This window comes from Brachycentrus maculatus, unplaced genomic scaffold (genome assembly GCF_059751285.1).
Source record: "Brachycentrus maculatus isolate JH-2025_06_01 unplaced genomic scaffold, ASM5975128v1 h1tg000315l, whole genome shotgun sequence".
Lineage (NCBI taxonomy): Eukaryota > Metazoa > Arthropoda > Insecta > Trichoptera > Brachycentridae > Brachycentrus > Brachycentrus maculatus.
In genome coordinates, this window is record NW_028281064.1 from 387933 (window position 1) to 400918 (window position 12986).

Here is a 12986-nt window from a genome sequence, read left to right on the forward strand (position 1 = left end):
TTAGATTTCTCGCAGTTTGTACTATATTTTTTTTTGTCGCAGTCTCACAAATACCGAATCAATAAATAATATGTATTAACCCGCATAAAACGTATTGAAGGAAATTATGACTTTGGTAAGATGTGAAAACTGATTTATAATGAAGACATTGTAGTTGTTTAATATTTTAAGAAGTCGGTAGGTGATATAGAAATTTGAAAAATTCTTTTCACAACTTCCCAAAAGCATTACAGAAAATGTAATTTAAATTCAACACACCTTTTTCTGTTTGTTGTACGGTTGGCAGGAGAGCTCCGGCCTTTTTATTTCTCCCTGCGGACCTGTTGCTAGCTCGTGCCTGAAATACAAAAGAAAAACATGTTAGTTTTTTAATAATAAAAAAATGTATACCAACTACCTACATAAATTAAAAAAGTAACATCCTAATTGCTAGGCTGGGCGTTTTAATAGAATCTCTCTCAAACACTGTTGACCTTGAAATTCAAATAAACATATCATGTTTTAATTTTAGTTTTACTGGAAAATACTACTATTTCCCCATAGAAATAGTGGTTCAATATTATGTTGAGAAATAAGGAGACTTTGTTTTTTGATCCACTCACATTATTTGTGAATTTTACTTAAATGTGAGTGGATCAAAAAACAAAGTCTTTTTATTTCTCAAAATAATATATCAATATGATCCACAAAGTGCTTCAATATTCAAAACATTGTGGTTTTTACCAAGTAAACCTTGAATAAAAAATGGATAGATATTGACACAGAGTCACTGCCGAATTAATCAATGAATTTGCATACATCAAATAAACGAAATATTTTGAACAATAACAGTAGGTTAAATGAAAATTCCAAGGAAGAAGACTTAAACAGAAATATTTTAGACCGAATTAAGGATAATTTTTTTACAATATCATATATTTAATCACTTTGTAGTAATCTATCCATATTTAATTTATATTTTACTTGTAAATACCACTATTTACTTTCAAATAGTAGTATTTACCATGTAAAAGTTAAATAAAGAATGCGTTTAATTGAGTAAAAAGGTAAACGATTGAGTATTATATACGTTGTACGTCGTAGGGCAGATTGCGGTCAATCTACGTTAAAAAAAACGTAAAAAGTATTTGTTCATGTAAAAAATTCATCATAAATGATTAAACAGAACATAATACGTATATATATTTACATATATATATATATATATATATATATATATATATATATATATATATATATATATATATATATATATATATATATATATATATATATATATATATATATATATATATATATATATATATATATATATATATATATATATATATATATATATATATATATATATATATATATATATATATATATATATATATATATATATATATATATATATATATATATATATATATATATATATATATATATATATATATATATATATATATATATATATATATATATATATATATATATATATATATATATATATATATATATATTTATATATATATATATATATTTATATATATATATATATTTATATATATATATATATATATATATATATATATATTTATATATATATATATATAAATATTATATATATATATATATATATATATATATATATATATATATATATATATATATATATATATATATATATATATATATATATATATATATATATATATATATATATATATATGTATGTATATATATATATATATATATATATATATATATATATATATATATATATATATATATATATATATATATATATATATATGTATATATACATATATATATACATATATATATATATATATATATATATATATATATATATATATATATATACATGTATAATATGATTGACCCAGCGGTACGTTTGCGCTGTAAAATAAGCCGAGTTCCCCGAGCAAAGCTTCCCTTAATGGATGACGCCGGGAGAAAACAGGATGAAAGAGCAACATCGATTACAGTGACTATGGAAACGGGCTCCAGTCGGCGGCGGCGGGGTGAGAGATAGGGAGGAAAGCGGGAGCCTCCCGAAATAAACCCACCCCGTTTTCCGCATTTCAAAACACCAAACGTCGCGAACAGCACGAACGTTTCCGAAGTAGAAAAAGCCACTTCGCCAAAAAGTTCGATCAGAAAAGCTCGCTAAATAATTACAACATTACTCTTTCTATCGCTTTCCCTCGATTGGATGAAACTTGCGGTAAAATATCATACCCTACTGGAGTTTTTTCGCAATGCTATGAAAACTTCCCCTTCTTCACGTCGCGACGCAGGAAACTTATCAAGTAACTTTACATGACTGAGCGAGATATGAGGGTAAGTAATTGAGTTTGCAAACAATAAAGACATGCATAAACAAAAACGTCATGTGTCAGTTGGGAAAACTTCTCGAGAAAATGTTACAGAAAGAATCACTCAAAAAAGTTTTCATTATTGAAGTTCTTAATGGAAATATACATAAACCAAAATAATAATATCAATAAGCGTATTGAAATAATATTTGGAAATTTGTTTTTGTGAGGAGTTATGCTATTTTTATCATTATTTGAACATATTTCAAATGAATTTTCTTTGATTAAGCAATAATGTAAGATTATTTAAATCATGAATTGAATTATTCAAAAGCTGACGCATGCATGCCTGGTTTATTATGTTTTCATTAGAATACATTTAAATAGTTTCACTTTATTATAATCGTAAAGCTGTAAACATGTTATTCATGATAAATTTATCATGTTTCTTATTTATTTTAGTAATAAACAGTTAAATACAGTGGTGGGAATGTACAGATTTGTTTGTTTTCTTTACCCTACACTAGGCTCAATGTAAATTAATAATAATTTCATAAAATACTACTTGTACAATTGAACATACTTTTATTATCCGAATCAATAAATGCCAGACATGATCCGATAGTGCAGAATCCCTGTAGTTTGATTAACCATGAAATCAATAAAAGGTTTTAAAACAAAACGCAAGAATTTCTTTCAGAGCACTTTTTTATTGCTTTTGAAATAACACAGCAAATTAGAATCAAATAAAAAACATCTTCGTTAATGTTGATAGTCTGACTCTTGTTAATTTATTTGTTTTTATAAAATGTTTGTTGTTTTTGTTTATTCCCTGATGAAGACAAGATATTTAGCAAACCAGATGATTGGAGCTTGTTTAAACGGAGTTTTATTGTCATATAATATAATGAAAAGAATTAAAAAATATCCAGCTAATCAAGAAAGAATCGATTCTTTCAAATGCTGACATTTTTTCATCTCGATTATTCTCTATTTCATTTGCGTTAGATTAACCATATTTTAATCTTAAAGGTGTCTCAACTTTATATGAAACATGTATCATTCTTATCTTTTTATGAAAGAATATGAAAGTCTGAGCATTCCAGGGCTTACGACCTGGCATTTGACTGGCTCAAGTCAACATTTTATAAACTTGTGTAACATTCACCATTCTGCCCATTATTGAACATCCATATTGCATTTATTCTTGAAACCTGTATTATATTTTTTTGACATCTCATGAAAGGTGAAGAAGAATATGGTCTGGGTATTTACGGGGCTGACGACTTTAATATTCTTCTTCATCTTCGATGAGATGTCAAAAAATAATATGAATAAAAAATAACTTTTATAATTGGAGATAATCCAGATTTGTGAGCAAGTATTTGGACACACTCAAAATGCTGTATTATATACATGCAATGGTCTTAGATCTTCGCATACCGGTAAGGTTTTTGTTAAGTTCGTGATTTTAATATTTCAACATTGTACCAATAAATACTTGATCAAAAATTGAACGTTTATATCTTGTGACATTTTTTCTATTTTTTTTTCATTATTATTACTATTATTTATAGTATTCGTTCTATAATAAGATCAATGCCATGTTCTCGCAAGTAGTCTAAAGGATTATTGACACACAAACATACATGCTAAGCCCAAAACTACGACGTCAACATGTTTTTTTCTTGGAAACGCGTCCATTATATTTCGGTATTACATGCGAATATACATTGTGTAGTGTCAAGCATGCCTGAACGCGCACATGTTACCCTGATTAGCAGTCCTCGCCGGCGATATTGCAGGCTGGCGGCATCAAAATGGATTACGAAAATGGCTGACCGGTGGTTTCCGCACGAGCGAGCTTCCCCAACCCCTCACCCCTAACCCCATCCGAGCGGAGTAATATGGGGGTAAATACCGCCCCGGGGTAAAGGAATGTTATGCGAAATATCCAGTTACTGGCGGAATTTCAAATGCTTTCGTAAAGCGCGCTTATTTTTCTCAACTGCGAATAGGTACGTATATTCTCACGGATCCTTCTGTAGAACGAACCTTGTAATAGAATTTACTCATAAAAGGTAAATTGCTCTCTCTCTTTTATTTAAGTTGTAATTGAGCTGATATACACAGTAATTGATCCAAACTTTTCAATTTCAAATAAAGGATACTAAAAAAATGTGCAAAAAATCAAGTATTCTACTTCATTTTCGTCTTTTTTTTCATAATTCGTGGAGAAAAATTTAATTACAAATTCTTTCAGTGTATAAAATCACTTAAAAAGCTAACGATATGTCGTAAATCCCCTAACATTGAGCTAATACATACAGTAATTGATCCAAACTTTTCAGTATCAAATAAAGGATACTAAAAAAATGTGCAAAAAATCGAGCATTCTATTTCTTTTGTTTTCATAATTCGTGGAGAAAAAAATATTTACAAATTCTCTCAGTGCATAAAATCACTTTAAAAGATAACGATATGTCGTAAATCCCCCAAAATTGAGCTAATACATACAGTAATTGATCCAAAATGTTCAATATCAAATAAAGGATACTAAAAAAATGTGCAAAAAATCAAGTATAATACTTGTTTTTCTTTTTTTCCATAATTCGTGGAGGAAAATTAAATTACGAATTCTCTCAGTGTATAAAATCACTTTTAAATCCATTGACAAGTCACAAACCCTATAAATATCCAGACATAATCTTTGTTCAGGTATCAATAAAAAAAATATTCGTAATTATTAACATTTATTTATTATTCTTTCTTCGAAAATATTATTTATTTATTTTATTATTATTACTTTTTACAAAACATATTTTGTTTTTTTAATGAACGTCTCACTAAGCAGAACCCGTGACGCGACGCTCATTTACATTATAAATAAAATATTAGGTATTTTAAAATTACAAATATTACAAGGTAAAATATAAAATAAAGTTATGTACACAAAAGGAGTAGTTTAGCACAATGTATGTATGTATATATATGTATGTATATATATATATATATATATATATATATATATATATATATATATATATATATATATATATATATATATATATATATATATATATATATATATATATATATATATAAATATTAATATAGTATTGATACATCAATTTGTAAAAAAAACTGGAAATAAATATGTAACTCCTAAGTAGAACAAACCCAGAATTGTTGATCAAAAGTTTAGACATACTCAAAATATTGTGGATATATAATTTAGTATTTTCGAAGTAAAATGATGCTCAACACACTTCTGTAATTAAATTAGCGCTGTACGTATGAATTAGCGAAATACTCGTACATTAAATGTAAACCGCGTATTCGGTTTACAACTGAAATACCAGGTATTAAGGTGGATACCGGTGGGGCTTATATTCCAGGTAACGTGGGTAGGCTTGTAGCACGTATTAGCGAGAATTAATATTTTTTACACTTCACAAAAACTTAAGATTAAGATAAATCATAACATAAATTGCTTTAATGAACTTTATAATATAAATATACTGACGTAGATATATATCTGTGTGGGCGTTTTTAAAACACGTTTATATGCATCATATGTATTTAACATTGTCCATGGTTTATATATCATTGTATAAATTATTCAGTTTTATTTACTAGGCGTATACTATAGTAATCGTATAAATAAAATTAGGGACCAATTTATAGTTTATATATAAAATATTAAAAGCAAATACTGATTGTTAGAGTCTACGAAATTGTATTTATTTATTTTCAAAACATATTACATACATAAGTCATATACATATATAATATTCCCGATGAGTAATTTCTATTTCTCATTTTGGGACATGGGATTAAGGTATAAACATAAAAATAAAATTTGTGACAATTGTTTGGCCTTCTCATGGCATTTTCAAACTAATGTGAAGATAAAATGGACTGAGGGTCCTTATATAGCTATAAAATTCTACGTACGTAGTAATTAATAGTCACAACATATGCAGTAATAATTATGGGAGAAAACTATAGTTAAGGGATAGGTGAGTGTTCAATAGATAATGGGAAATATAGGTACTTATATTCATTTTCGGGGAACGGAAGAATCTATTGACATAGCATTGTGAGATAATTAATGTTTTTGTAGCTTTTAGCTAATTTAAAGTCTTATTTTTTGGTAAAATCTATTCCAGTAAACATCTACTGACAATGCTTCTCCACAATAAATGGTGTATAAGGCATTGCGTCGTATCGTATCATAGTTATCTTATTCGTGAATTACAAGAAAGTAAAATGATCAGCCCTGCGCTCCATGTACAAGTCCAGATAGTAAAATCACGTAATGTTAGGTTGTTTACAACATTTTGAGTGTGTCCAAATACGTGTTCACAAATCTGGAATATCTCCGCTTAGGAGTTATTTTTTTACATTTTTGCTTCTCAACATAGATTAAGAAGAATATGGAAGCCAGGGCTGAGTCTGAGTTTTTCTGAGATACCAAAATTATACATCCTCTGGGAATCGAATCCAGGACAGCCAGTACCACCAAAACGCCGAGGTGGAGATGGTTACTGATAAAAATATGAACATAATTCTAAAAAAAAGCAATATAACAAGTGGTATCTCGAGCGCTATACTTAGAAATATCGTAAAGACAGCTAATCATAACTTATTAAACGTTTCACACCACAAAAAATGGCATAAAAAAACTCTCTATGACGAAAGACACGATCGGAGGAATCGAGCTAAATGTCTTACGTTAGGTATGTTTTTATAAGCGGTTTAGCATTAATACGAACTGTGATTTTATCCGGGCCAAAATGTTCCAGGCAGATAGGCGTAACCGTTTGATGATATATTATTACCAGCGATTTCGCATACCATTTTTGTCTGAATCTAATATTATTTTTTTAATGAGAGAAAATGCATCGATGACGTCAAACACCTCATTCCGTTATACGCCCACAACGATGTTCAGGTTGCTAATGCAACTAACGATTATAATAAATAAAAAAAAAAACAGATAATAACAAGACAAACCAACTCTATTTAGGTTCCTATAGCATAATACTCAAACCTCTTTCACTGTTTTACGTGATTTAATATTGCAATTTAATGTATGCATGTATTTGTGTTAATGTGTGTGTGCGTGTGTGCGTGTGTGTGTGTGTGTATGCATAATTCATTTTGGTCTTGCTTGAAACAAGTACCTTTTTAGACAGAAACAGAATTTCACAACTAAAATTGTATGTGTATATATAATTGTGTATGTACGTGAACATGTATTTAGACAGAAGTTTCAAATACATGTTAAAATTTGTAAATTGTACGTGTAAAATATGTATGTGTGTGTAGAATATATCGCTGGTTTAATGTCCATTTCTAACGCTAGAATCATGGTTGTCTTTCGAATCTGAAAATGTTGACGATTTGTAGTAAACTTTTTTGGAGTAAAGAGGTGTATTTTTTTTTTGGCGTTGTGGCCCTTTGGCATTTAACCAGCGACATGTGATGTGCCTAAATGAATAAATGAAAAAATCAAGAGAACATATTTACGTATTTTCTTTATTAAGTGGCATTGCATTTATGGTAGTACCTGTTAAACTATTATGAAACTTAGTTATTTAGTAAACTGGTAATACACAACGGAGTTCTGGTTCCAACCCTTATGTATGGAAACGAAGCATGGAGTTGGCAAAAGAAGGATGAAAGCAGACTGAATGCAGTCGAAATGCGATCCCTCAGACGAATGTGTGGCGAAACGATGTTTGATAGATGTTCGAATGATGAAATAAGTGAAGAATGCAAGGCTAAGATAAGTATTATCGATAAAATTAAGAAAGGTGTGTTGAGATGGTTTGGACATGTGGAACGTATGAGTGAGGAAAGAACGGTTAAACAAATTTATGAGGCGAATGTAGTTGGAAAAAGAAGCAGTGGAAGACCGAGGAAAACTTCAGGTATGTCAAGTACTTGAAAGTGGCCGGGTCAGGAGTCGTAATAATCGTCGGGTATGTATGAGGAGATGCATGAATGTAGAAGAGGCGAAGAATGTTTGCGAAGACAGAGTGGTGTGGCGTTCGATTCTCTCTACCTACCCCTGCGGGGAAGCAGCGTGATGGTTAGTTAGTTCCTTCAGTATCTAAAAACCAAATACAGATACGTATAGGTACAGAGTAGAACAGGTAAGCCGGAGAAAATATTTTTAGAATGATTCCAGATTTTTCAAAGCAAAGCGCTCTTTATATGGCAGTCAGAATCCATTATCGGCGGACCGGTTAAGTAAGATTGATTGATTGATCCATTTATCCGATACTTTCCAAATCTGGACTAAAAAGTTCACATTATTAGAAAAGAAGTCGACACGAGTCGTCGATCATTTTGTCGGCCTTAGAAACTGTTAGAACGGGCAGACAATCAACTGCAGACAATGGAAATATGAAATTGTGTGTGGGTGTGCGATAACCGACATCTTGTGTTTTCACACCTTTTTATATTTTTGTATTTCATAGAGAATTTATTAAGAAAAAATAATAAGTTGGTAATAAATATTTAATTATTACGAAAATTAGTATCGATCCAAATAAAAAAAAATTACTATAAGAAAATTCTGATAGATTTTTTGAGACCTCAAAAGATTCTCAAAGGAGAAAAGATTCACAGGGGATGCTTTTAGAGGTAACTCGAATACCTGTTCAATTTATCAAATTATACTAAGTCTTCTAGCTTTAATTGTGCAATAAAGTTGAATATCGATATAAACAAAAATGCATATATTCGTTTGTTCAAAATCCCTAACCTGCATTAGTTAAAGTTATACAGGTCAAATCTCTTTGTAGCGAATACCGAATTAACGAAATTTCCAGTATAAAGAATCTGCAATTCGTCCCCGGAAAACTTCCATATAAAATGTACTGAACCGAAATTCAATGTAGAGAAGCCGATCTCAGAATAACGATTTTTTTTTCAAAATTTTAAAATGATGTTGTAATTCATTTAAAACATTGAGAAGTCCAAAATAAAATATCTGGTAAAATAAATTTAAACTGTGTCATATCCTATACATCCGATGTAACGAATTTTCATTATGGCGAAATATTTTTTTGGTCCCGTGAAGTTCGTAATACCGAGATTTGACTGTAGTATTAGACGAATATTCTATTTTTTTATATAACCTTGCATTTGAATACGCGCGTGTTTTTATATATCTGTAAATAAAAATGTAACAGATGACAGGTAAATGCAGTGCCATCTGTTGAATGTAACGGTAACACACTCAATATTAAAAGTTGCTCATGGCGGACATCGTACATCTTGTCACTGGTATCACTTATTTTCCAATGATTTCGGTCAGATTCTTAAAAATTTTTCACAGCTTTACAAGCATTGTGATAGAAATGCGTACAATCAGACTGAGTCATAACAACCCATGCCTGGGTACAGCTAGTTATCAATAAATATTTAAGTTTTTTTGGTTGCATTATTTGTTTACATTAAATTTTATCCACGTAATCGGATCGTTTGAAATATTCAAAGATTTTTTTTTAATAACACGATGTAAACTGTGTATTTTTGTTTTGACTTTTGACCTATGTATTAACAATAATAGTTTAAGCCATATAAAATACAGTAATATACACTTTATATATTATTCAAGACACGATATTTCTTGGTATTGATTACTCATAATAATTATTATGTTGTCTTTGAATCAAGTCATAACATTGTTGAAAACAATGTGATTGTTTCAGTAAAAACATATAAAACTCTAATTTCAAAGCAGGAACTGTTGTAATCAAAAGAGTGTGAAACCCATGTTATATATTACTTCTAGGTTTAAAAAAAAACTATCTTGCTTGCAACTGTTGAAATAAAGTCAGACGGAATAATATTAAATTGATAAATTAGCAACCGTAGCAGTTTTTAGGAACTTTTTCTTAGATATTCCGTTCATAACGCTTCATTGTTCCACTCAAACAAATGCGCCATTAAAAGAAATTAAGAATTCCTCCTTCGTAAAGCTGTCTCTCTCGCTTTTTTTTGTTGATAGGACGACGTTACATGGTAAGAAAAAGTCGACGGAATGAAAAATGGCGAGTACAACGGAAAGAAAGAAGAAAGAAGAAATAACAGAGATGCTGGGGGCTATGGAGAAAGCAAACGATGTTGATAAACAAAAGAAAAGACCTCCTTTCGGGGGGAAGTGGGAGTTCGGAGGGGGGAGACAAAACCGGCGGGAAAATTGGGAAAAGGGTGTCGGGAATTTATAAACCACGATAGAAAATGTGTCGGGCATTTTGAGAGAAATATTGAAAAAAGAATAATAACCTGTCGCGTTGAGAATATGACAAGGAACAAATGCTTTTAGATTCCAGACAGTTATCTTACAGTTATTATATCTACGTAAAACTTGGCTGTATTCGTTCTATCTAACATATAATACAATCCTGGTTTAGTGTTTTTACACTTGGTTACAACGCAAGAGATCGCAGGTTCGAGATTTATTATTACATTATTTTTTTTACAGTAGTGTGTGTGCCATCTGATGCGTTAAGATTATCACCCGTACTTTTGGTGAAATTTAAGAGCAATAATAGGAAAAGAGGAACAATTAAGAAAATTAATGAAATTATAAAATAACCAAATGTTTGAATCAATGAAATATTTATTTTCACTTTATTTAACATACTAAAATTTTTGTTGTTGTTGATAATCACAACGCTCTGAAAATGGCGAATAAAGGAGTCGAATCATTGCATTATTTCCCAACGCGTTGGGAAGAGGAAATAATGCACGGATTAATACAAAATATATTAAATCAAACCTAAAATTAAAAATTTTAGAACAAAATTTAAAAAAAAAAATTATCGTTCACATGATACCTAGAAGTAAATTGCGTTCTTTATAATATCTGTTTGTCTCTTTGAATTTAATTAAGAAAGACGCCGTTTTTAAGTAGTTTACTGGGTGTTTACGATATATTTTTCAAATCATCATTTTCCCTATCCTACCTGAAGCTAAATTGAAGGCTTAGAGGGGTATTTCTTAGGAAAAAAGTTTTATATTACAAATAACAGTTCCGGATAATGAATACAAGTGGCAACAAACACTGCTACAGCGATAACCATCCCTGACATAAATAGCACACGTTTAAACCCTATTATCAAGTATTTGCATGGTTAGCGATGTTTTGCATTAGGACGATTATCTGAAACACCTTCGAAATTATATTATAGTGGCTGGAAATAGAACCGAGAAGTTCCAGGAAACGCCGCTCAAGAAGCAATGCCGAATTTAAAAACGCACGGCCCTAGATATTGAAAACAATAAAAACACTTTATGAAAACATTACGAACTGCAGTCGGCCTGAAGCGAAATTACAGTACGCTGGCAACGTCCCAAGTTTTCCTCTTCCGTATCCGAGACGCACTCCATCACGGAAGCTGGTGTCATTTGACCAGACTCTCCTGAAAACTGCTTAAAATTACACTCTTACTTTTAAAGCGGTGAAATATTGACAACATTTTGAAAGTATCCACATACTTCACACATCTGGGTTTCTTCGTATAGAAGTTATTTTTCATGGATTATTTTTTAAAGAAATATTTGTGTTTTTATTATTTAGAAATTACATCAATTTCACACTATTTCTGTGAGCCTAAGCGGCTGATTATTAGAAATAGGTATCAAATTGTTGCGGGGTGGGTTCGAACCGAGAAACTCTGACTCGAGAGTCCGCAACACTAACCCACGGGATCACAACCCGACATTTTACAATTTTACATCTTTGACATCTCAACATATGGAAAGGTATGCTGCATAAAATTGCAAATCAGGCGTTCAGGAGTTTACCAGTATGTAAAATAATCCGGGTTTGGATCTTGCATTTAAATAAAAGGGTCTCAGCTAAATAAAAGCTTTCTAAATCCAATTATAGACGGCTGTTGAGAACTCAATCTTCTTCCCGCAAAGTCTCTATTTTAGAGGATTATCTGCAGGTAAAATTGTTCGGAATGAGAGGGTATATGTGAAAAATACATTACAAACACCTAGAGCAATTGAATATGAATATTTCTTGAATTCATTTTGCAATTGGCAGGAATTCAACACACAACACCAGTTTCGCAGTCGAGCGTCTACTTACATATATATGAATGACTTCCAAAATTTGAGTAGTATGGTTGTCAACCATGCGTTGAAGGGTGAATGTTACACGTGTGTAAAGTGATCACTTTACCAACCTGTGATAGGTTGTATGAAGCCCTGTAAATATCCAGACTTCCATATTATTCTTCATCTACGTTGAGATGCCGAAAAGTGATGAAATATCCCATTGGTTCAGCTTTCACCATTAATTCACACTCGACAGATGGGCGGGACCTTCCAATCGCATTATTGCACAACGTATAAATATAAAACGCTTTTTGTGATCATCTCGTTAGATACGACTTGTAGACGGTGTGTTTTTATTATTATTTTTAAGTGAGATTCTCTAATGAAATCGTAAACAGAGCACTCATGTCAGAGATCTAATAAAAGCCCCTCTAGAAGGTTCCGAAAATAATGAAAATTCTATTGGCAGACTTATTCCAATACACACAGTAGTCGACCAATCGATTCAGTAAGTAGGTACCAATTTAATTTATTTGGATTTTTACTGATGCGTGAATGAATACTTTCTCT

The 12986-nt window shown here is 30.5% G+C and overlaps 1 protein-coding gene across 7 annotated transcripts in view; it reads right to left on the reverse strand.

Annotated features, from left to right (window-relative positions):
* Positions 1 to 12986, reverse strand: part of Kdm3 (Lysine demethylase 3) — a 329361-nt gene that overhangs the window by 154906 nt on the left and 161469 nt on the right. For all 7 annotated transcript variants that reach the window (XM_088268253.1, XM_088268256.1, XM_088268255.1 and 4 more), the window contains one exon: positions 259 to 337. In XM_088268253.1, the coding sequence (XP_088124379.1) occupies positions 259 to 337 (79 nt within the window). The remainder of the gene's footprint in view (positions 1 to 258; positions 338 to 12986) is intronic.